At 46.4% G+C, this 27,312-nt stretch overlaps 1 protein-coding gene across 1 annotated transcript in view; it reads right to left on the bottom strand.

Moving 5' to 3' along the window:
- Nucleotides 1-27,312, bottom strand: part of LOC138582604 (protein NDNF-like) — an 80,824-nt gene that overhangs the window by 27,727 nt on the left and 25,785 nt on the right. Inside the window, exon 2 of the mRNA XM_069654028.1 lies at nt 16,110-16,339. Coding sequence (XP_069510129.1) covers nt 16,110-16,303 — 194 coding nt within the window. The 5' untranslated portion in view covers nt 16,304-16,339. The remainder of the gene's footprint in view (nt 1-16,109; nt 16,340-27,312) is intronic.

The following is a 27,312-nucleotide window of genomic DNA, read 5'->3' as shown; positions in this document are numbered from 1 at the left end:
GAGAAATCATTTCAAGAGCGGGCGGAACCCGCAGACAACTACAGTCCTCTCTTGAGGCCCAGGAATTAGAGATCGCAAGACTAGAGTCCGCCCCTGACATTTCCCCAGAGTCCGAAAAGATCCTTAAAACAGCCCGTATAAAATGTCAGGAATCATGGGTCAGACTGGAGAAATTTGACTTCGCAACACATACCGCCAGATCCCACAGCGAGTCTGACAAACCCGGCAAATTGCTTGCCTGGCTCTGCAAGCGGGAACACCCTAAACACCTGCCAACGGAGATAAAGGACGAAAAAGGAGTAACACACAAGACGCAGATGGAGATCAACGAGACTTTTGCTAAGTTCTACTCCAAATTGTATGCCCACGAGTCCCAGGTGCCCGCCGCAGAATTAATCGAAACATTGGAGGAGATAGGCCTCCCTCAAATCTCCAGCGAGCAGAGGGAGGAACTGGACTCGGAAATCACTTCCGAAGATGTGACAGCGGCCATCAGATCGCTCGCTAATGGCAAAGCCCCCGGCAGTGATGGTCTCCCGCCCGAATTCTACAAGACCTACGAATCCATTCTCACCCCCATCCTGCATGAAGTTTATCAAGAGGCCTACACAAATGGCATCCTGCCCAACACCATGAAAGAGACCATAACTATTCCAATGCTCAAGCCGCACAAGTCACCCACCGATTGTGATTCTTATCGACCTTTGGCCATGCTGAATTACGACAGCAAGATCCTCACTTCTATATTAGCCAACAGACTCGCCAGAGTGGTAGGATCCATAATTCCCGAAGATCAAAATGGATTCGTCCCAGGACGCAACACCACGGCCAACCTCAGGAGACTACAACACATCATGGCCGAAACCCACGACCGAGAGGAGGACCTGGCGATACTGTCACTTGATGCCATCAAGGCCTTCGACTCTATCTATTGGGAGTGGCTTGTGGAGGTTTTGAGGGGCTTCGGCTTTGGTGCGGCCTTCATCAGATGGATCCAGGTACTTTATAATTTGCCAACGGCAAGGGTTAAAACAGGCAGAATTGTCTCGGGATCCTGGGCAATACAAAGGGGCACGAGACAGGGGTGCCCACTCTCGCCCATGCTGTATATATTGGGCCTAGAACCAATAGCCATATACTTTCGCCAACAGTTCTTTGATGCGGGCATTAAGGTGGGCAACGTTTACAACATAATTTCATTATACGCGGATGATGTACTTCTCTACTTGAGGAACCCTGAGCTCAACGCACCCACAACGCTAGAAGTTCTCGACAATTATGCAAAGTACTCAGGGATACGATTCAGCAGACACAAATCAACTGCATTCCCCCTAGCTAGCCTGAGGGGCATTGCAGTAGACGACCTCCCCCCTATCGGAATACAGTGGCAACCTGACAAGTTCCGGTACCTGGGAATCAATGTGGGTCACACCCCGCTACTCACACACGAACATAACACTATAGCAGCAGTCACCGGCCTTCGGCGTTCAATCAAATTTTGGTCCAAACTACCACTGTCAATGGTGGGTAGAGCGGCGATTGCCAAAATGATAATCCTTCCTCGATTCCTGTACTTCTTTGCCAATATTTGCCACTACATTCGCCCGCCTTTCTTCAAGACACTAGAGGCCATCATCAAGGACTTCTTGTGGGGTCCGCGCAGACACAAGCTCACACTGGCCACGCTGTCTCTCCCACACAAGGAAGGCGGAATAAAACTTCCAGACCTTCACCTTTACTACTTGGCGGCCCAGCTCAGTCACATTACGAAGTGGCTGTCTGATGACACATCGGCCGAACTGGAACTACTCAGGCAATCTTCCACAAACTTAATCCCCAAAGAAACTCTATGGTTTCCCCCTCGGCTACCTCCCGAAACTCCGCTGATTGTCAAGCTGGGCAGGCAGATATGGGCCAGGGCCTGTCACATAAGGCAAGTGAAACATCCGTACTCACCGGATAACCCCATAATGGTGGATGTGTGCAAGTCGGAGGCGGAACTTCCCACTCCCAGGAGATGGGAGGAAGCAGGCATATATACATGGGGAGACATGTTCACTGATGGGGAATTCAGGGACTTCGAGTCGTTACAGAACATTGAAGGACTATCCAAGGGCCAGTTCCTCTGGTACCACAGGATCAAACAGATCGCTAAGAAGCAGTGGAACAGCTGGCCGGAAGAGCCCACCCCAGACCCACTGCTACAGGAAATGCACGACCTCTCAGATGGATGGAGACCAGTTTCCAGACTTTACAACAGACTCATAGACAAGCCTAACCCCAAAGGTCAGGCACTGAAGGCGAAATGGGAGGCAGATCTTGAATCACCACTTACTGACAAGGAATGGGAGAGAGCACTGATCTACCCCAAGAAAGTGTCCCGGAATTCCAGATTCGGACAAATACAGCTGAATGTCCTTTACCGGACATATATGACTCCCCACAGGATTGCCTCATTCAACCCGAAATACCCCCGACGTGCCCATGGTGCGGAAATGACAAGGCAGACATGATCCACATGTTCTGGTCCTGCATCAAAGTGAAATCACTCTGGTTCAAAGCCAAACAATCCTGCGCAGAAGCTGGCATGGTAAGATACGACTGGACGCCCAGAGAGTGCCTACTAGGTATATATCCTAGACCGGGCAAATTTAAACATTTGGTGAAACTAATGGACATCTCATGCATTTTGGTCAAGAGAACAATAGCGATGGCCTGGAAGACTCCAGCGGGCCCCAGCCACGCTCGGTGGCTGAGCGAACTGGCGAGATGGACGACTGCTGAAACCAGTGCCTGGCAAGACGGGATCACAACCAGCGGAGAAGCCACAAGTGGAACCCTGGACTCCTGGAAAGCCCTCCTGTGTGACATGCGCTTCAAGGCAGACTATAAGCCTCCCTGAGGGACTGTAGCGTCCTACAACACCCTATTTTTCATACTGATACAGAGATGGAATTACCCGAATCTGTTCCCCTCGCTTCCTGTAACATCGGAACTATAATTTTTACTTGCCACCAAACATCTCATAATTAACGCTACATGTAGACTGCTGTTGTTTTGGTTGTTCTCACGTTACTTTTTTTTTTTTTGTTGTATCGTTTCTTTATTACCACACTTGTAAGTTTGTAACGTTTCTCACTTTCTTGAAAAAACCAATAAAATACTTTACAAAAAAAAAAATGGCTCTCACTTATCCTCTTTGAGGGCCGAGATTCGCTCTATTATATCTACTTGGCATCTGAGCTTGAGCTGGAGCTCGGATCTACTGTATTCCCTTGCACACTGCTAGCACTCAAAGGTTCCCCCCGCCCCCTCTGGGAGGGAGAACGGTCTTCCCTCTTGGAGGGAGACAAGTGACAGAGACTCCAGCTCCCATCAGTTCCCCACAGGCTGTTGGGTTAAAGGGTTCCCCCTCTCTCTCGGTAGTACAATGGTCCACAGCCCGAAATTCCTGCTACCTACTCCTCCAGGGAAGGGTTGACAACTTCCTGAGTCTGCCCTCCCTTTTATACTAGCTCTGGTCAATAGGACTTGGGGAAAAAGTAGACTGTTGAATGTGGTTCTTAAAGGTACACTTCTCCCTCATCACAGTACTGATCTTATGACTCCCTTGTGAGTCATTAGGGTTCTTCTTCATCACAGTACTGGTAAAGGGATCTACACTTAGTTAGGCCCTATTCTTCCTCGTCCCAGTACAGGAAGGCTATGGTAACAACAACTCATGTGCCTGTTAGGGAAGGGGTTATTCTTAGGCTTGTAATAAGGGGGTCTAGGATCATGTGATTGGTGGGAATAAGGCGTTCACTGGGGAGGTTCATCTCTAATCCCATAAGGTGCTTCTTCTCCCGTGCATGTTCCCCCGATGCACCACCCCCAGGGGAATTATTGTTCTGTGGATGCACCACCCTGACCCCATGCAAAAGGTCCCCTCTAGTGGAGAAGGGAAGACATCTTCAGACTCATCACAGTACATAGCATTGGACAGGCAGGGTGTCTGTGTTGGATGTGTCTCAATGAGGGACTTGGTTAGTTGCTTGCATCTGTTTTTTATTCATCATTAGCTTTAAATGTGACAAAGAATCTTCTGCCGTCTTTAGGGAGAATAATAAATATATAAAAAGATGGAAGCGCAAGTACCTCGTTCATCACCCTGAGCCAGTGCATTAAATCTTGTTTCATTACCGAGCAGGCCCAGTTCAGTAATAAAACAATATTTCCCACACAGCCGCGCCAGGTACCTGCAAGTGCCACTGCAGAGCACTTCACCAAGCAATGCTGATGCTGCAGGCTCCACCCCATCACACATTGCTTTGAAATTGTTTTATATTGGAATTATACCTTTCTCCAATTTTAGGAGAAATAAATATTTCGAATTTACAACAATTTCAGAGCAACATGAACTGCTTTCCCAATTTCCCAAAGCCTTGGGAAAGCAGTTTCATCAGGCCAGCTTGCCGAAAGCAGCCTCTCAGCAGGGTGCTGTAACAGTCCCCACTGGGTGGGGATTGGTGGGGCTTGGTGGGGCTGGCTACATCAGAATGTCAGCCACATACCAACCCTTTTCATGCTTGCTTTATCACTGATACAGCAAGCATGACAAGTGTTATTACAAGGTTAGAATGGAATTTCGGTGCACCCTGTCAAGCCATGTCTTACTGTGCATGGAATTGTTTACTGGAGATTTATGATAAAGCAAGCATTATACGTGCTATTACGTGGATAAATTGGCATTTTGGTAAAGTCGGTGTAGCCATTTCTCTCTGTGGCATGGCATTTCTTCTAGGCATATATGGTGGAGCAACCATGGTAAGTATCATTACGTGGCTCGCTGGCTTGTTGGCACGGCCTCTATAGCTATTTCTTACCCTTGCATGGCTTTTTATGGGCATCTAAGATAAAGCAAGCAACATAAGTGTTATTACATGGCTAGGCTGGCATTTTCGCCCAGCCACTATATCTATTTCTTACTGTTGCCTGACATTTTGTACAGGGCATCTATGATAAAGCAAGCATGATAAGTGTTATTACATGGCTAGACTGGTGTTTGGTGCAGCCAGTCTAGCTATACTATCTAACTGTTGCATCGAATAATTTTACTGGGCATCTATGATGAAGCAAACAAAATAAGTGTTATGTGTCTATCCTGGCCTTCATTGGAAGAGCCAGTTTGAACATTTCTTCTTATTGTGGCATAGCATTTTTAATCGCAAAACCAACAGGAATATGTTCTGAAGCATGGGTACTGATATATTGGTAGAGCTATCTTGAACATGATTTCTTATAGTACAGTTACTGTAATTGTGCACAAAGCAAACATGAATACCTTTTCATATGGGAATATTGGTATGCATATTTTTCAGGGTCTGTGGTAGTGGCCCTGTAGTTATGGTTAAGTTGCTCAACCCAAAGGAAGAGTAATCTTTGGGTGACTTATAACTTTGGCGCCATTTTACAAATCCTCACAGAACTTTGTAAGCATATTATACAGCCAAATATTCTGCAAAGTTCTGTGCAATTTCATGAAGCAGGGGAAAACTTTTAGGGGCCCCCAAAACCTTTGCAATCCGGACAGATCTGAATGGAGAAATGTTTTGCTTATGGCTACACATGAAAACCGATGGATCGATTTGCACCAAACTTCCCGAGGAGCCACGGGCCGGTCAAGTAAGCGTGCTTTTGCAAATTTGGTGTTAATCGGTCAAGTAGATTCATTCAACATGCCCAAAACGTAGGTGAAAAAAACTAGTGATATCTCCATCCGGTTCGCGGACTCATTTTCTGGTTCGATATCTGCGGACACCTCTGAGCCAATCAGGAAGCCACATAACATTCGCGGACATCGTACTCACCCGCAGATTGGTCAAAAATGTGCATCACAAAATTTGAAATGGACGCCATATTGGAATTGCAAACTGCGCCTGTAGTCCATGAACATGGCAGTAAAAACATAGTCAAAAACACATTACAATTGTCAAAAAAATTAAACAATCTCTGGGGAAGTGAGGTGTGAAGAACATGGGATGGGATATGTCCTGAAAAAATGTGGTGTTTTTTCTTCTCAGATGCTCACAGACATTGCTGTGATGTTCGCGAACTTGAGAAATGTTCGAGAATATCTATGCATATGTGTGCATTACAAGGTTATAGGAGAGCAGTTATTAGATGGCGTATACATTTGGTATTGTTCAATGAAACTGCGCAACATTTTGTAATAAAACTATAGATAATATAACTTTGAATGTTGTTGTAACCTTTTTTGCGGTTTTGTCAAGAGGAGGGGGCAAAATTAGAAGGGTGGGTCCCAACATTTTTGGATGGCTTAAAACTTCTGCGATGAGCATTGGCAAGGACGCGAAAGAATGCTTTTGTAATTGTGTCCTGTGTTTTATTTATTGAAAAGTGTCAAAATGTAGGTACAAAAGAATAGTGATATAATTTTGGTGCATGAGGATTCGGCCATGCCCCAGACAATCTGGCACAAGGATGTTTTTTTTGGGCGTGGTCATGATCGAGCCTCATGCCCTAGGCAGTTCAACCATGACTTGCATCACCAGCATGCGCTGCTGAAAATGACACACATCGGTTTGGTAAATTAAGTTTATAGTCCTTTCATATGTACATTATTTTGCTGTCATCAGACTTTATTTTAACGCACATCCATTCTGTTCTTGGCTGCATTTTGACAGATTGGCAAAGTACCTCCCTCTTGGTAACTTTCCTCCACTATATCAGCTTGCGGGTACACTCTGAAGGGTTGTCTGAGTGCATATTGTCCCTCATAAACTCGACGGGGGGCAGGATAATTGCAATGATTCAGGCATGGGTTCCCTATCATGGCTCTTTTTCTGCCATCCCAATATGATGGTGGGAAAGGGGCGGTGACTAGGGAGAAGACAGGTACCTCCTCTACATAGTCTATAGACTAACTGAGCAAATGCTAAAAATGAAGAAAGATCAAACTTGTAAGCAATATGAAAGTGCAGCAAGCAAAGTGCAAAATTCAAAAGTGGGAAAGTGATGTAGTACTGGACCCAGAGAATACAGAGGACAAATGTGCGAATGGCAATATGACACAAACAACACATGGGCAAACAACGGACGGCAGGCTGATATCAATACTTGGTGGTAGCAGTCGACACTGTGATGAGGAACGGTTCTCAGGCTTGAGGGAATGCCTGAGTCCCCTCCTCCTCCCCATCCACAGTTTAGTCCTGATAGTCAATTGGCAAGAGAATTAGCTGAGGATAACGCAGGGTATAAAGCAGCACAAGACGAATAACTGGTTCTGTTGTGTGAAACACCCCGGCAGCTCAGGGGGCAACCAGAGTCTGTCCCCCCACCCTCAACCACAGACTGAACCAGTGGCCAAGGCCAATTAAGCCGAAAAGGGCAAAAACAGGAAGCCAGACAAGAGAGTTGCTCTTCAGCTCGGGGTCACTTCAAAGACAGATTATCCCAGCTTTACACAACCCTAACAGATCAAGTACCCCAAGCACCAAAGCACTGAAGAAGGCTCAAGGAAATTAGCATCTGCTCTCCTCAAGTGTCCGGTAGATAGACCATAGTTAAAGCCGCTAGGCACCGCTCTATGCCTGCGAGCATGCCATGGTGTCACCTCCTTGCAGCATGGCACTGAAAAAGGAAAGCTGGGAGGAACAGCGGAAGCAGTCTACGCTGCTGCCCGCTCCACTACATTCTCCTCACAAGCCCCTATAAGCATGGGGATGCGCAAACCCACCCTCACCTTCCTCGCCGTATGACACCAGCAAAGGGCTACTTACGGCTACAGGACCAGTCTTCACTGCCAGAACCAGAAAGCTGGGCCGACCACCAGTTCAGCTCAGTTCAGCTTGGACGCAAGCTGGACCATGCCGTGACACTGTGCCACCACCGGCAATTCCAGATTCCGGTGTCCTTCCACGCCTTTCACCCTGGAGCGTCCTCCGGAGTATGAATCATGAAGACGCTAGAGGACGGGACCGTCCACCGGCAAGACGTCAAGTGGCACTAACTTGGATACCCGGTCAGCCCCTTCCAATATCTGTTTTGCTTTCCTCTGTCTATTACTTGTATCGTATTCCTTTGGGGCACTATGAAGCTGGCAATAGCATTTATTTAGGGCAGTACTGGCATACCAATCATCTTAGGGCACTACAAAACGTGACTTGGTATTTACTGGGTTTTTGATGGAACTGACATGGCAATGGCTTACGACTGGAAATATTAGCATGGTGTTGTTGAATCTGGCATTGTAATTTCCATACGTTAATGCAATAAATAGCATAAAAAGTGCTTGTTAGGGTCACCAGTAGCATGATATTTCGGACACTAGAATCATAATTGTCTGAAGGCAATGCATAAACCAGCATGACAATGTGCTCAACTAGGGCAATGCTGGCATGCCACCAGGCACCGAAAACTTGTAACCACTTACCAAAGAACATACGGAACACAAGAAACCACCTACTATTCAGGAAACTTCTAAAATCCTGGCTCTTCACTGCGTAACTAGAAGACCACCCACAGGAACACACACAAAGCTAAATCAACGATGAATGAAGATACCAATCCTGGCTCCCACCAAGCTATTGGACTACAAACAGAATCTAAGGTTGACACTCCACGACATACCAAACCACATAATGAAAGACAGCCATGATAGTAGGACACAAAGACTGAATACATAAGCAAACCAAGACGGAGGCACTGGGACGATTCACCAATAGCACCCTAGCCCTATACCACACCCAAGCCCTAACATACCTATGTCACACAGATAGCAAGAGAATAGGGGTCACCCAACCCCCAGCCCTGACACCTAAGGGGGAGAACAGACACACCCAATCACATTATACAAAGTTCATTAGAAGAAAGCAGGGAGTGTGCCGCGTCATCACCCACAACAGCCAGATGGTCAAGAAAGGAAGGCAGCAACTAATCACACCCATAGGAATACAAATTAAATCAAACAAGATGTGCCACAACCAGGATTGGAGTCACTACCCACTAACCCTACCTTCAAATTTCTGCATACCTAACTCACCTGAAAATTCACACAACCATCTCTCGCCCAGCAAGCCGCACACACTTTACCACACTGCATCAACAACAAACCAACAACACATAAACAGCACCAACAGCACACAAGGCCTCGCCCCGGTCCAATACTTACACCAAAGCTCAGCGCACGGTGTCTACCGAACTGAAGCCGTCAACAGCACACCACCTCTTTGTCTCCTACTCCCTCTTCACCCGACTAACCCAACCCGCCCTCCTCTTATTTACTGAACCACCAGAGCGCCTGGGGACCAACTGCGTTGGTGACAGTGCGCAATATAAAAACCTTTAACATTTAACAATCTTCTGGTAGCAATGTACAAACTAGCGTGTTACTGTGTTCAACTGAAACAAAACTAGCTTGGCATTGTGGACATTAGCCTTGCAATTTTCTGGGGTACACTGCGAAATCAGCATGGCAATATACTTAAGTGTGGCAATGCTGGCATGGCGTTTGATAAAACCAGCTTCACCCTTTTTTCCAATGGAATGTAGAAAATAACACAACAATGTGCTCTAGTAGGCCAAAAATAGGAATGAAACTTGCCTGACATTGAAAATATGTGATAAATTGGCGCAGCTGGAAACATCATCGCAATGTTAAAACTGAAATACTTGCATACTGAGCTGAACTCGGACTTATCGGAGCATACAATGTTGCAATTTGAGCAGCACCCTTGACAGGGTGACATATGGAGCATCATAACATCAGGGGCACCCATACTATTTGAGCAACACCCTGAAATATTGACAGCACCCAGGATTATGTGATCAGGACCCGATATACTTCGGAAGTAGCTGGACATGTCATGGCCACTCCCTGCCTGCAGTTATTTCTGTTTACTTTTTTTGTCTTTCAAGTCCAATTGCATCTCCCAAAGTCTCATGTCAGAGCTTGGTGCTAGGACTGGGGTGTTCCCTTGGGGGGCAGGAGTCTCCAATCGATCTCTGGTGCAGTGCCCAAGGGTTGTATAACAAAGGTTCTCAAGCTTGGCGGACCATCACGATTTTCTGGGGTGTTGCCAATGGTATGGACACTAACCTGCCCTGGCATGCAAGAACTGGGCAGGAGACAACCTGGTAGGATAACTCCCCTGTTGCAACTCTGAGGTTTCAGGGGGAATGCACCAGAGAAATAAAAAGTGATGAACAAACAAGTGTTATCAGATCATCACTGGGGGGCGGGCATCATGCCTTCGAGCCTCACAGGATCCTTCAGTGCCAGTGAGCAGACCCTGGTCTTCAAAGAGGTACCCCAACAGCATTTACTATGGACAGCCCTTTGCTCCCTTGAAAGCGAAAAACACGTCATCTTCAAAGAGACGTTGTTTCCACAGCAGGCCTTGGATCAGCGGTTGCTGACATTCCCATGTTATGGTCACTTGTATAGCGCACGGTCGTCCGGAGGCATCATGGCGCTGGAGAGGCAAGTAACTAACACCTAAACAGAAAGTCAGCCAATCAACCGCAATAATTAAAATAGATATAGGTTTTTAAGGTTTTCCTAAAAATCCAATGGTTTGGCATTTGTTTCCTAGCAATGCAGAGATCATTTGACAGCTGAGCCGCAGCAATGGAAAACGCTCAACACGGGCTCGGGCGTTCCCAGATCCCATAACAGCAGTTCAGGTGATTGGTTATATCCAAGAATTGTGTCTGCCACTTTGATCAAATCTGATCACCTGCGCCGTTGAAAATTCAAAAGTTGGCTCCCCTGCTGGCAACTGCTGCAGCGAGAAAGAAAATGAAAGATGGCAGATGGCAGACCCCCCTGTAGTAACCACAGTGGGTGGATTCACAGTGTCCAAACAGAAAATTGACACCATATGAGAGATTTGTAGTTCCATGGTATAGGGGTCAGTCACAGCGTTCGCGCACTTGAGATCCCCAAATGGCTGACCCTCACGAGCATAAAATGGTGGGGAGCAGGAATCAGGAGGTTGGATTGTGAGGAGAAGGACAGTGTGTGGCAGTGCTGCAAGGCTGACCCTCATGAGCATAAAATGGTGGGGAGCAGGAATCAGGAGGTTGGATTGTGAGGAGAAGGACAGTGTGTGGCAGTGCTGCAAGGCTGACCCTCATGAGCATAAAATGGTGGGGAGCAGGAATCAGGAGGTTGGATTGTGAGGAGAAGGACAGTGTGTGGCAGTGCTGCAAGGCTGACCCTCACGAGCATAAAATGGTGGGGAGCAGGAATCAGGAGGTTGGATTGTGAGGAGAAGGACAGTGTGTGGCAGTGCTGCAAGGCTGACCCTCACGAGCATAAAATGGTGGGGAGCAGGAATCAGGAGGTTGGATTGTGAGGAGAAGGACAGTGTGTGTGGCAGTGCTGCAAGGCTGACCCTCACGAGCATAAAATGGTGGGGAGCAGGAATCAGGAGGTTGCATTGTGAGGAGAAGGACAGTGTGTGGCAGTGCTGCAAGGCTGACCCTCACGAGCATAAAATGGTGGGGAGCAGGAATTAGGAGGTTGCATTGTGAGGAGAAGGACAGTGTGTGGCAGTGCTGCAAGGCTGACCCTCACGAGCATAAAATGGTGGGGAGCAGGAATCAGGAGGTTGCATTGTGAGGAGAAGGACAGTGTGTGGCAGTGCTGCAAGGCTGACCCTCACGAGCATAAAATGGTGGGGAGCAGGAATCAGGAGGTTGCATTGTGAGGAGAAGGACAGTGTGTGGCAGTGCTGCAAGGGGGAAGGTGCCGAGAGAGTGGACCAGAGATGGGGAGAAAAAGACTAGCGTCAAAGAGGAGGGGGCATAAAGTTAAGATCCGAAAAGAAGAAGCTGAGGGTGGCAACTGAAAGCGGAGGAGGAGGATAGGAACATTAATGAGGAGGAGGGACTTAAGAACTGAGGGGGAGGAGCTGAAGAGCATTAAGAGTAGGATGAGGGGAAGAGAGCTGAAAGAGGGGATAGTGACGGTATTGACCAAACACAAGGAATTGGAAAGTGAGAAGCAGGAGAGTTTGCTCAAAGAAGGAGAACAGCAAGAAAAGTGGTTGGGGGTATCTCCCCCATCTTACCTCCAATAATGGAATTACATTTATTAATGACTATTAATAAAAATGTGTTCAATGCAACTCGATGTTCATTCATATTCTCCTCTGTGCAACTGTCATCATTAAGAGCGCGGGAAGAAACACAAGGTTAGGAAAGGGCAGGGTAAGACAAATCACATGAACAAGTATCTAAAGGCTTTCATATTTCTCACTCACACACACACACACACACACACACATATAGCCCATTGACTACTGACCTGGCCAGTTCATAAGTATCTCGCACTTTCCATTTAAAGGAATAGGAGCAGCTCTCCTGGAATCCATGCCTCACTTTTCGGCAGATTATTGTGTATACCTTTCTTCAATATTTGCTTCTTTGCAACTCTCAAAACTCCAGAGCCATCTTTTAACTGCCCACGAGTTTGAAAGCAGTGGGGAAATTCCTTAAGGCGCATAGCAAGGTAAGTCTCAGAATGGTAAAGTTAGTGACTGGGCCATTTCTCTAATATTTAGTCCCACAAGCGCTTGGGTTTTCACAGTCCCAAAACGATGTACTGGTGTGCAGAACTATCACAAGTCTTCATGTCCACATTCTCAGCGGAGTGAAGTAGAGGCAATAGGCAATCGGCTGTTGCGCCTATGAAGGTCTTAGCCTGGCTACCTCCCAGTTTTGTGTGAGCAAATGTGAGTCCATTCACACTCTGAGAAGAAACATCCCAGACCGGTTTCCCATTCGTCGCTGCTCCACAAATCTATAGAAGTTCTGAGTAACCGAAGCAGGGTACGGAACAGGTGTGGGAACCGGGAGTGTCTAGGGCGGTTATGAGTTTGGACTTCCAAGACTGAAAAGAGGGGGCAGCAAAACTTGTTGTTAGGTCACAGTACCTTGAATCTGCCTTCAGTCAAAACAGGTTTGAGTTTCCGAAAAGCCCGTGTCTGCCATGATCTTCCGTTCAGTTGCTGTTCACTGATCAGAAGAGGCAGATTTCTCTGTAAGAAGCAAGCTTCTACTGGCAGCAGGTATTTTGCTTCCATTGCTTCTTTCTCCTTCCAGCAATGTTCCTCTAGCCTCACGAGGGATGCATGCCTTAAAAGAGGCAAGGCCACCCAATGGAAAGATCAGAGCTAAACATGCCCAGGATGGGCCATTTATCATAGGTGAATGGCCCAGTTTCTTTCGCCTGCAAAAGGACATACTGCATTTGCTCTTGTGTGCGGGCAGTGGAAGACACGTGTGTAAAGTGTTAACTCTTGGGAGTACATGCCTAGTGTTTACGGCTCACCACATGTGATTATGTATCGAGATGGAAAATTTAGTTTTCTCCTTACATGGTCTTAATCCTTATTTCTTATTAATTTTATTGTTCCTTGTTTATTGTTTTTGTTTATTTTATTGTTCCTTATAACTTAATCTTTAATCCATACCTTTCTTGTCCCCTCTCTTCATCCTTCACAATCTCTCACAAGCCAACCCACTAATGGGATGAACCCTCCCAATATTAGACACATCATTAAACTGGTGGAAGAGACCATATTGCCACAGCTTCTCAAAGCAGGACGTGTGCCTGTAAACAGAGCTCGCTTTCCTCGCTTTCCATCACTACAGACAAAGCCATCCATCTCTAAGGCACCCAAGGAGAAGATCCATTAACTAAGAAAAATATTTTCAACAGTGGCTCAAAAAAAGACTGCATTCAAAAGGAGACACATCAAGGTCACTGCAACACCATGTTAATAGTTGACCACTCACCAGCGGGGTGGGCACCCTGATCTGCACCCAATGCAGCCATTGTAACATTGAATGCGACAGGTACTCCTGGATCTTTGCGATTTTTAATATTCGTGGCAGGCACCAAATACGAGTGCACTTGCTGGTGTGACCTGCAACTGACCTGATGTGTGAAGACACAATGTGCCATAGGTACACATTGTGTAACTCCATTTGTCTCTGTGCTTAACTAGTCATAGTACAATGAATTGTTGGCTCTAATTTGGCATTCAGCGTACATTCATACTGGTGTAAGTGGCTATTAGCAGAAGCAGAAGGCTAGATGTTTTGCTTGAATTTGGCCTTGGAACAATCTTGCAGGCCCACAATGTACAGATGATGTATTTGTTCCCTTCAGCAGAAAAGGTTTCAACTTGATGATGGGAATCACTGGGAACAATATGAAAGGGGTGGAAATAGTGTGTGGTTTTGATGTTATAAAATCTAAGGATACTCGCAAAGAAGCTCTTCTGCAGACAGGTGTGTTGCTTAAAACCTGAATTAGAGGAAATGCAGGAGTTGGAGCTCTGGTGATCCCAGCAACACCCCTCTGTAGAGAATACGTCTGGAAACGGTCAGGGCTAATAGCCTGAGCAAGCTCTCTTCTCTAGGGCCTCTTCCATTGTCCCTGTCCCTGTGTCATCAAGGATTCCAAGGACACACCCAGCTGCTTGTAGTTAAAGAGCAGCAAGCTGGGGATCCCAAACCAAATGTTCCATTTAGCACCTGGATCTGGAGAAAGTTGGAAGTTAGTTCAGGGGTTGAAGTGATACTGTCCACTTTTGGGCTAAAATGGGATTCTGAAACAGAACTTCAGAAGGTATTCCGAGAAGGATAGTGTTGTTACTCACAGTCTCTGCAGAGACTGTTCAATGGAGATCTCCACATTGGACCATTCCAAGTGTCAAGATCCCTTTGCCAGGGAACAGCCAAAGAGCCTGCAAATATCCGGGGGAAGCCTTCCCGCGAGTTGTTCTTTCAGAAGCTTACCAACCTGCCTGCTCCATGTCATCTCAACCTCGATTGGTCCTACTAAGCCACGGGCCCGGATGCCACCATCTGCTAAAGGCTACAGCACCTAATCGCTCTGCATAAGGTCTGGCATGACCAGAGAAAAGTAGTTCCACAGTCTCCAGCGTTTCTGGGCCTCTCTATTATATCTTGCAGCCTGTGAGGACACCCTTGTCATTCAGAAAAGCAGCAACGCAATCTTCTAGGACGGGCCCAATGTCGTCTAACAACGGGAGGCTCGCGCGATCGGGGCACAGCCAGGACACTGTCCTTTTCCGGAAGGCATTGTAAACATTTTGGCACTACTAAGGCCTTGATATTAAAAACGTTCACGTGCAAGATACTGAGGAGTCTTATTCAGCGATAAACCTTCGTGGCCTATACGCGTAAGGACCCAGCCCCAGTCATACGAACAGAGTAAAGATGCACACATTACAAAAATACCTCTATGAGAGTTTATTTCCATACAGAGAGTCTACAGATTTCCCGCAGGCATCATCTAGATGATCCCTGCATTCCTTTTCAACAAATTATTGGGGCAATATTTTTGTTAGTAATAAATCTGATTGCATTATTTATTCCTGTCCTGGGAGGATAGCTCAGGGGCAGCGTGCTCGCCTTGGAAGCAAGACGACGCGGAGCAACAGGTTTGATCCCTGGTCTGCGCTTAGAAACCTAAGTGCGTTATTAACAACCTATCATATCATTCACGAGGCTACGAAGGTACCACTTGATTGTTGATGTATGCCTATAATGTCGCAGAGTACCTTGGAGTTTCCTAGTGAATAGCCTAAAGCGTGGGCTTGCTACCCATCGCTGAGCATTGGTGCTTCAAGCATCTAGAATGATAATAGACTAGAGCAGGATTGCCAGTGTTTTCTGGGTGCAAAGAGCCTCTTGGAATTTGGTGCATACTATGTGTCTGTCCCTAGTGCAACTGGCCAGTCTCAGGTCTTGCACACGAGTTGAAGTCAAGGCTTTCTTTACGTTACCTCTGGAAACATCTCTAGACACTGAATAGTCCTCGGTTCTCCTTGGTTTCCAACAATGTGAGGGAGAGTCCTACTGCAACAGGGATTTTCTCAAGCAGTTGCACACGTCACCCAGATTACGCCTCCAGCCGACGCGGACATGGTAAACTGCACACGCATAGAAATGGATGTCGAAGAGAATGGAGGGATCGCTCTGGGGTAGGCCGCTAATAAGCAGTTCATAATGTGAGGGGAAAGAGATACATTGAGAGGCAGAAAGAAAGGATTGAGTCTGGGAATTACCTTGCTGGTGTCTCCGCGGTGAGGAATCCGGTCATTTGAGCGTCAGTAGGTAGGACGGTGATGCCTTTCAAGGACTTTGGCTCCTGAAGGAGCCCCCAAGGATGATGGATATGTTGACTCTGCAGACCATGAAAGGACAAGTATGCCTGAAGGATTAGGTGGAAGAGAAGGGTTCTTTCCACGCCTGGATTCATGATGGCTCAACAGGACCAAGACAGCACTGCCCGCACCTGCAATAGAATAAAAAAAAATCACTTACACCTGGCAAAAAGAATCAGGGAGAAGCCTTTTCACCTCTATCGCCCAGTCTTCACTCTCTCATGCTAATTGCCCACTCAATTATATACAGCAGGTGATGTGGCAGTGACTAGTTTTCCACCGCAGCGGCTAAGGTCAGGGATATGGTTTCCAAGAAATGTCTGAGGCAAATGCTGGCAGCATGGGGGAGGGAGCATAAACATCTGCTAGACCTGAAGGAGTGGGCGAATGGGTGAGACTTGAGTGAAGTGAAAGATGCCATTTTTAAGGGGACTAAGTCACACTACTCTGAAGTGTAAGAAGCCAGGGGTGTGTCAATGGGCAGAGTCAAGTTCAAATGTCAGTGACATGGGTCTTAGTCACGGGGAATAATAGTCGCTCCTGTCACAAAGTCGAGCAAGAGCAACACAGGGCTAACACCAAAGGTTATGTTTTAACTGAGGTTTATTATGTAGAGGTGAAGATACGGACCAAATTAGGCAAATGCAACAGGACTTTTACATCACCAGGATAGCTTCTCTGTCATCAACAGCGGCAGTCCATTCACATGGTGACTCCCCGTCCTGGTCACCCACCCCACCTCCCCTTAAATGGATAATCAATTTAGAGTCACTCGCAGGCCTGGGTTTTGGAGTGTCCCACACTTCTTTCTGGTTTCCTTAGGTTGGTGACTGACCATCTGCTTCGGGCCCTTGGTTCAGTGACTATGGGCATCTACTCCTTGCCCTGCACTTCAGGAGGCCCTTTTCCTCAGCCTTCCAACGAGGAAGCTAGGGAGGGATAGTTGCAAGCAAAACCCAAAAGCTTCCAGCAGGGGACTGGTAAAGTTTTGCCTATATACCTCACTTCAATAGCCTGACCAGCTCCTTGTTCTGAGGTCCGGGATGTCTTCCCAAGGCACCACCCTCCCCATCCTCTTTGAAGGGCTGCAATGCACCTCTGTTACACCTCTTGTCTCTCGAGTCCACTGCCCTCTCTTCAGTTCCTCTCACCACTTTACCACTTGCTTGTACCTCCAACCTTCCCAGTAGGACTTCCTCCTGCCCCCGGAACACAATACGCAACGTTCCCATTGATGTTTGGCCTGACTTTCTCTTTGTGTTTCCTACAAATCTATTGTCTTTCTTCCCTTTCCTCTCTTCCTCTCCCTCTCTTCCTTTCAGCTACTCGTTTGATCTCTGTTCAACCTCCACCTCTTCTCTAGTGTCTCTTGCAACTTCCTTCTGATGCCTCCTTTCAACCTCCTGCTGATGCCTCCTTTCAAGTTCCTGGTGATGCCTCCTTTCAACCTCCTACTGGTGTCTCCCTTCAATCTTCTTCTCCACCGTCCCGATATTTCCTTCCAAGCACCTCTCTCCTTTTCCCTCCCTCCACCCACCCCATCCTCTCCAAAGTAACCACTTCCGGCAAAATCTCTGTCTCCACCAAAGTTCTCCATCGCTCTCTCGCCAGATGCTTCCACTCATACCACTGCAGAACTGGCTCTGCCTTGACTAAGACCATCGACTTTTGCTGCGCTCCATGGCAATGGGTACATCTCCGTCTCATGGTTGATGCGGTCATTGAATTGTAGCAGCAGAGTTGGAAGATCAAAAAACCTGTCTGTTATAATGTTTCACCACAGTACATGACAAAGCAGACCAAGCATAAGGCCTGTCTGCCACCTCTCTTTCCACACGTTTGCACAGCATGCCAGCAAGTGGATTGCCCTTGCGCAGGCCTTTCCACTATCTCTTGTGCAAAGCTTGCAATCCTGCCAAATATTGCCTGTTCAGTTCAACATACCTATCCGCTACAGCAAGGTTGCCAAATAGTTTGGTGGCCATAAGTGGGCTCCATGTCTATCAAACATTTGGGGCTTAGACCTGAAGTATTCACATGGGTATTACCGAACAAGTGCAGAGTCAGTGAAGCCCGGATGACAGTACTTTGATGACCCCACCATTCCCTTGCTCCTGGGGAATGGTGGGGTCATCCAGGGCATCCCACGAGTACCTGCCCTGAGCACAGCACAACGCCGGTTGTGGTGACACCAGGCCCCCATGACCACCGCTCCGTTTCCTCAGGCACAGGCACGCCACTTGCTCACACTGCATTAAAGTGCACAAGGCGTGTGATGGGTAATGTAATGCCGGGGTGGAAGGAATGAGCGAGACGCTCGTGAAGTGCGTGAAGTCAGAGGCTAGGGAATGAGAGAAACGTTTTTTTATGAGAGACCAGTCATAGAGAATTCAGTGAGGCCGCCGTGAAGTGAATTTGAGCCATAAAATGGATATTTAAAGCAACTTGACCCGTGCGAGAAGCCAGTGATTAGCAGGAGCAGGAATGAATGCAGCTCCGGTGCGGTGCCTGGGGGCACTTACACAATAGCCTCATCCAAGAACAGACACCTAATGATGAAGAATGAGTAAGAACTCATCAAAGAGTATGCAGATAGACATTGAAAACACGTTCAAGTGAAGTGCCTGAGGCCAGAGAATGGGAAAGGAGGGTGTATCCAATGTAGAACCCAATGTAGAAGGTAAGTGATTGGATTGAGGAAGACTCCATTGATGTATATATCAGGGCACTTGAACCTTTGTCTCGCCAGGTGTTTTGAACTACAACTCCCATCAGCACAAGCCGGCATAGTAAATGGTGGGGGATCATGGGAGTTGTAGTCCAACACATTTGGACAGCTACAAAGTGCAAACCCCTCAGACATATTAAGACAGTAAGATGGGTCTACATTGAAGAACTGAGTCTAATGACAGGAAATTAGTGTGGTTTCAACTAAGCGTGTTGGTAAGTCATGGGGGGAAACGGAGAACCTATTGAAATGCGTGAGAGATCCCTTAAGGGAGAGTGAGTGTTCAAATTAACAGATGTGGCCATATGTGAATGATTGAGAGTCCATAGAAATGTATGAAGCCAGTGTTCCCGGAATGAACTTCAATGTACACATGACATAATGAGTGAGTCGCCATTGAAGTAAAATATCCCAGCCATCGAGGACTGAGCAATTCTCCATAGAAGTGCATGTGGCCAGTAATGTGAGGGAATGACTCATGCCAGACATTCTTTTCAGGTGTCTGACCGCTCTTTGCTTGATGCTTTGAAAGATATGAAGCCACCAATGAGGGGAACTCATTAAAGTCTGTGATCGCGAATGTGAGAGGCGATATACCATGGATTTGCACAAGATATGCACGAGGAAGAGCTCATATAAGTAAATGAAATCAGCAATATAGGGAATGCGTGAGATTCCGTCACAAATTAAAACGTGTCATACACTTCAATCAGATCACTCGCCCTGCAAATCTTCCCCGTCACCGGGACACATTTTCCCCACCCTTGACTTCCATAAGATCACGTCCTTCCTTCGAGATTCAATATGTTGCAAACCTCAGCTCCAAGGATGCACCTACAGTCAATGCACTTTGCAGATAGACTGCTTCTAAGCACTCCCAGCTTTTGAGTATAGGTGAACAGAGGCACAGCCCGCACCACTCACACCTCAACTACCTCATCCGACCAGAACACCTCTACCATCTACAATGTCTGTCTGGCAGACACGGCCACGAGGCAACAGGTCGCGCTCCAGAAAGCATCTGAATAACGATGGATGGAAAACAAACCTCAATCCTCTGCACCCATGTCACATCTGAGGGATGGGCGAAGAGCACGTGCAATAGAGAAGCACGTGTGCCACACACAGAGTCATTCTTTACTGCACATGAGAGCCCACGTGAACTTGCACGCGGGTGGGTGGTGGAAGCCTGCTCTGAATTGGAACGAGCGAGCAAAATGTCCAACACTTCTAGATGGGGCAGTTTCTAGGGGTTGGCTAACCAGGCAGCTGCCTGGGGCGCAGGGAAGTGACACTGTAAAGCAGGTGTGAATCAGTCCTTGGAATGACGTCTACAGCCAATTAACATATTAATCAGGCAGAGGGCAGATGCTTTCATCCCTTTAGATGTCACCCCGCCCCACAGACACATGCAGATGAGGCATAGCCTTTGTTCCTGTGCCATCCCAAACAGCAGCACCTTTGTCTGAATGCTCCTTAACTTGAATGGGGCCTTGCACAAGGCAAACAACACTAAAGAGAAAGTATTGGGGGGAGGGAGGATGAGAAGGAGGGTTGAGTGGCAGCAAGTGGATAGTGAGAGAAAGTAGGGGGAAGACATAAGGTTACAGACGAGAAGCGTAATCAAAGAACATGAAAACAAAAAAGTGAACAAACGTGCGAGAATGAAAGGAAAGAAAGAATAGAAATAAGTGTCACACGTGGAAAGAAGGACAGATTTAAACCAGGGTCAGACATGAAAAAGAGCAGAAAGAGAAGGGGGTGCGAACAAAGAAGGCAGGGGATTGAATGCTAAACAAAAGGAACAGACACTGGAATAAAGGAACAGCAATTGTGAGAAAGAGGGAGAGAAGACTGCAGTATATAAGAAGGTACAGTACAAGGGGAGCAGGACATGTCAGGCTGCTGTCAGCGATGGTGAAGGGAAGGGCCGATATGTAGAAAGGAGGACCGAGGGTGGTCTAAAAGAAAAAGAGGAGAAAAGGAGGTTTGAGTGATGGTTGACAGGTGAGATACAAAGAAAAAGGAAAAATAGTAAGCAAACTCAAGGGTGAGAGATGAAGGAGTGCGGTGAGAAACATAACAAAGAGTAGGGCATTGTTGTGCAGTGGAGCATAGTTTGTGGTATGGAATTGAGCTGCACATGCGTGGGCCTAACATATTGTACTGGTTTGCCCTGGGCGCCATATTACATAGAAAAGTCACTGGCCCTAGGGGACTTTGGGGACTGGAATATCAGGAAAATAGCTGAGACAAACAATTTAGGGAAAACCAAACCTAATCAATGGGCTCAGGTGCTGATATACTCAAAAAAGATGTCACATGAAACCCAATTGTTTAATGGGTGCTTCCCTAGATTCCCACTAACGTCCGCACTGGGAAACCAGCATATAAGCATGTAAGCCTCTGGCCCTCATTACAAGTCAGCCGTTAACGGCGCCGTAAAGAGCGTTGGCGCCGTTAAACCCTTAGCGCCTGATTCACACTTTAACGCCTGCTTTTTGCAGGCGTTAAAGTCCAAGGCGCTAAGCGACCTTGTGCTAATTACGGCACCATAATTTACGGTGCCGTAATTAGCGCCTTCCCCATCCCCATTATTCCCTATGGGGCAAAAATGGGAATGGGGAAGGGCAAATGGTGAATGGGGAATTACTGCCCCACTCACCTTGTAATGGGGCAGTAATTCCGCCATCCACCATGGCGGAATCCGGCATGGACCATGGTGCTAATAGCACCATGGTCCAACGCCTGACTTGTAATGAGGGCCTCTGCGTTTTCCGGCATACGAGCTGGGATACAGGCATTCTATCTCAGCTGAGTGTCCATTACCTACACCAAGCGGTAACACGCGCAACCTTGTTTCCACTCATTGGGCCTCATTCCAAGTTTGTTTGTATTCAGGTGGTAAAGTACGCCGTAAATCTGGCAAACAGAATTGCCATTACCAGCTCTTGGTCTGCATGCCGGTAAGGGTGGGTAATGCCCATCGCATGGAATCCATAGGACTCCATTTGGGTGATTTTGCCACAATTACCAGCCTTGCCAGTACTGAAGGCAGTTTTTGGCCGGTAGCGGTCAGAGTTAACTCCAGCTCTTAGCTGTATGTAAATCCTTATCCCCTACCGGCGCAATTGTAGTTGGCCGGTCCAGTAAAAGTTTTGGTAAATGTTATTAATGGCAATTTTACTCAATTTATGTGATAGGACAAACCACAAGCATATTCACATATCCAGACCATCTCAATTTTGAGAGAAATTCAACTCTAGAAATAGTATGACTCCAACTGAACCTAACCTGTACTGACATAACTGACAGCTTATTATCTTTTGCATGTTGTAAACTGATCACACATATTACTAACAACACTGAAAGATTTGTGTATGACGTTATCAATGTTGACCATTTGTAAACTTTATTGAACCTTGAAGAAGAGATTGTATCTCGAAACACGTGTTGGCTCACGGTCAATTGCCAGAATTATGTTTGGGTCAACACTATCTTGTTGAATATATTTTGTCATCCTGCAGTAACCTGCAATGAATTTCATTTACAATCCTCAACACAAGGACCTGTGTATTCATTGTACATCGAACCACACCAATACCGATACATTAGGTTGAAAGCTTTTTAAACCCGGAACCATTTCTTCAATCTTACCAGACAAATATGAACACTGTCCCAAACTATAGATACAAATATATAACATTTAGGGATAGTTCTGAATGGGAACATATGAATTATCCCAATACTTCAGAGGCCAGATCTGCCGCACCACATAGGAGAATTAATCCACATATATGCGGAATCAAAAATGTATGCACCCTACACAAATTCAAGGTGTACATCAGAAATATATTTTTGCCACAGTACCCAATATGGTGTGCGACTGCTCTTCAGGGAAAAGAGACGATGCATCAATCGTATGCTGCTAGAAATGAAATGCAGATATCAAAATTGCTTCGAGAGAAACAATTAAAACAGTCAAAAATATTGTGCCAGTGGATGGATCGTGCCATAGTTATGGTACTATTCCATGATTAATTTGGCGTAGCTGCACACACGCTGATACACCTCCACGATCACCTCAACAATCTTTAGAACGCAGCCATATCCCTCGAAATCAGCCTAACTGCACGCATAATCTCATTCACAAACTCCAGCGCCACCAGAATGCAGATACCCAGATCCACTGGCCTTGCTGAACACAGCCTACTGCTCTCACACGACCACTGCACCACACCTAGCACTAGGATGCAGCTACACACCACTTATTCCACACTGGGTGCACATCTACTGAGTGCACCCGGGCACGTTTTACTCCATTACTCTCTCTACTAACCTGGACTGCGGTCCCCGAGGGCATTCAACCCACAGCGCTTTGGAATCATGCCAATGGTAAAAGGCACTATACAAACGCCTAATAATATAACATAACATTACAATAAAAATAGGCAGAACTTAAAATAACAGCATAATTGGTGTTCTACAGTAGGGTGTTGCCATCACACAACAAGCTACTTCCTAAACACAATTAAGTGTAATCCAAATAATCCAGGGTGCAGTCGATAGTATTAAAACGCTCAAATAGTTTAGGTGTTAATAATAGAACATTAAAATTGCCAACCTGCCCAGAGTGCTTCTCAAACAATTCTCAGTTCAGCCCAATGCATACGCCCGTCACCGTTCACAATGCCATGGGTGGCAACACTGCCAGGCCAGTTTCACGTCGACCCAGTCAACCACGGTACCATGCCTCATTATTGGCTGCCAAAAAGGACCATGCCATTTTCACATGCACCCCAAAGAATGACTCTGGCAGTTTCACTATTTCCCCATGTCTTGTTGACTTTCCAACACACACACCACCCCAGTGCCCATTTATACAGTTTTTCTGGATGGGTACCAGCAGTGACACCATTTTGCCGCTGAGACTTCCCTGGGCTTGTCAGCTGTGCACAGCACCATGTCTATGAATAATCACAGACCATATCTGCCCTTCTGCACTGGAATTGAATTGCTCCTCCTTCCACACGTGGCCTTCCCAGGAGATGTCCATTGCACACCCTGGCACTCCAAAATACGCTGCTCAGACGGGCGCCCTCTGCAGCTGTGTGGATGGGCAGCCTGCTCGCTGCCCATTATAAAGGCGCTGGTACACATAACTCTCAACAGCGGCGTTTGGTTGGCCGTCCCTCTCTCCCCCACCCCACTCGTGAGTGACGTAATAACAACAGTAAGGAGCTCAAAAACCCATTCCCCTTGGGGAAATGAGCAGCCAACGCCTCCAGCTAGGCATGGACATGCTCATAGCAATGCGACGCGCATATGTATTGCACACAGCCAGGGGAGTTGCTAGGTCTGGAAAAGACCCGGGGCTAGGCTGATGTCGGAACTGTTGGGACTGGGGGCTAGCTAGTCTTTTGGCTGTAGCTCCTGAGATTCTATCCGGGGCTACAACCAAAAGATCAGGGGCTATATCCCCCTTCTCCCCCCCTAGCAACGCCCCTGCACACAGCATAGTTAAGGTTAAAACAAATTGTCTATGGTGTTCCAGAAAATTATATCTACCGGTAACTTTTGACTATGTGTCCCAGAAACGAATATTTCCCAATAACATTTGAAACCCTTCCGTGAAAAATTCGGAAACATTGCCACAATAACATTTGGAAGCATCCACCATCACATGGGCAATTTTCAAAGTCCGCAGTTTCATATTCATGATAAAAAATAAAACGTAATTGGGTTCTGAGCAGCTTTTGAGATGGGTTTGTCCCATTGCGAAAAACAAAAACATGTTGGGCCAAATATCTCAAAATGGTCCGCTTACATTTTTCAGATTTGTGCCATTCTCGGGATTTTGGGTCCTCAAAATATTTTTTCTTTTTAAATTAAGCAGGACAACGTTTATTGTGTATCGACGTGGCGCAGGCGCCGCAGGATGAATGCACATATGTGTTGTGAACTGTACACGTGCAGGGCATGAGATGTATGCTTCATAAATGAACACCATACGTATGAAAACTCACATCACAGCCAGGACTAACTTTCATGTGAGCCTTCATATGTACATCAGACATATAGGCAGTGCTTCAGTTGTGGGGTGTTTCCAGGGTTCATCCCTGGCACTGATTTCTGAGCCCGGGCTCTAATTGCCCCACACTCAATTTGATTATGATGCGTTTCTTTTTACAACTCTATTAATGTAACCGTCATTCAGTCACACAACAAGCAATAACAGTGTGTACTGTCCAGTGTCTCCGAGTCCTAGGCTGCCTCAATGTTATTTATGAACCTGAGGACCCAGGCGGCCGGGCAGTGCTAGTTATCCATTTTCATGGGTAACAATGATATGTAAGCTGGCGGGGCTGGGTGCTCATGCTGCCCATGATGGCCACTGCTCCCATCAGCCTGCATGTCATTGGGCAGTTTAACTGTCCCGGGAGGATAGCTCAGCGGCAACGTGACCGCCTTGGAAACAAGACGACCCGAAGCAACACAGGTTTGATCCCAGGGTCCACGCTTAGAAACTTCTGGGTTATTAAGCGCGTTATAAATGCACAACTAAGAGACATATTCCTGTAACAGCACCTCGATGCCCCCGGGCTGTGTGAGCCCTTTAAAAATGCAAATAAATAAACTGCTGTAATAACCAGCAGCATTGCCATGGAAAGATGGGCTGACAACAGGGCAGTCACAAATAAATAGCACCAATACAGGTTCAAGGCCAGGGGAAATGCTTGTGCGGAAAAGGAGCTCCTGTCAAAGCGCCAGCCTATACAAGGGGGTCTTGCTGCAGCTTCATCATGTCAGTATAGGGGGAAAGCTTGTTTGACCCTTTTTTCTTTGGAAAGATCGTCAACGTGTTCCACTTGCCACCTAAAGAATCAGAGCTACACGTTAGTGATGAAGATGTGTTTAAAGAAGCACTTAAACATTTATCTTCTTCCAAGATACATCTAGTATATGCTATGCAAAGTTACTTCCTGTTATGTTGATAGGCATCTGCAATTGCACATCTGCCCTGGTCAGTGCATCCATCATCCTCAATGAGCTGGTGTGGTGTTGCAGCTTTAATCCACATCTGTTGAAACTGTGGGGAGCAGTCATGGGTGGTGGCATCAGTGAGAAGGAAGTTGCCAGCCCCAATGTGTCACAAGGGCATTTGAAAATATTTAGGCCCTGGCACTTTTTTTTTTTTTACAAATTAGGAACTTAATGTAGGAGTTGAATGCACACATACGTACAGCGTGTAAAACTCTTGTATGCCTCCTAAAAACTCACATCAAAGTCAGGCTTCATTATAATGTGAGTTTTATTATGTGTAGGAGGCATATGACACATGACACATGTACACCACTATTCGTATGACAACTCGAATCAGTCAGGACTGACTTTGATGTGGGTTTTCATATGTATAGGAGATGTAACGTGCATACGTGTACAACATGTAAATCTATAAGTCTCCTATATGCATCCAAATTCAAAACAAGGTCAAACCATACTTTAATGTGAGTTTCCATATGTATATGTTTTTATAGGGCATGTGCGTTTCATATGAATTTAAACCAAATACTCATGTGCAACTTATATGCCATTCACATTGCAGACACTTAAACACCAAGCACTCATACGCTTTACACCTCACACTCTTACAACATACACACTTATGTCACACACTCTTACACCATCTACATATACAACATACACTCTTACCCCACACACACACATATGCCACACACTCATAGGCCACACACTTGTATGCCATGCACTCACATGATATACAAACAAAACATGCACTCACACGACATACACTTACAAAACAATCACTCACATGACATACACTAATATGACATAAACCTGACACTCATATGTCAGATACTAACATGCTGCACAATTACATACTACACACTCATAGGGCACTCATACACCATAAACTCATATACTCATAAAGCATACACACACAACACAGTCACATCACATTAACACATATGTTATGTACTCATACACCATACACACATCACATACACACACACACCATGCTCATACAATATACACCCATATGTCATGCCTCTGACACTCATACATCACATACTCATATACCGGGCACTTACTTACCAAACTCTCAAGCACTACTCACTCACCATACACTAATAAGCAATACACCATATAGTCATATAACAAAAATTAAATTGGTTTCTTCTATCAAGCTTCATGCCTGACTCCACCCTGTAAGAGAGGGACTGGGACTTGTGCTGCTGGGTGTAGAGTTGTTTCCAAGACTTGCATGTTGCCACAGAGCTATCCTCCTGGCCTTTCCGGCCTATGCCACACACGCATATGCCATGCAAAGATACGAAATATACAAATATGACAAAC

The sequence above is a fragment of the Ambystoma mexicanum genome, chromosome 3q (assembly GCF_040938575.1).
Source record: "Ambystoma mexicanum isolate Mex_15411 chromosome 3q, UKY_AmexF1_1, whole genome shotgun sequence".
NCBI lineage: Eukaryota > Metazoa > Chordata > Amphibia > Caudata > Ambystomatidae > Ambystoma > Ambystoma mexicanum.
This window is presented reverse-complemented; position numbering and strand designations above follow the sequence as displayed.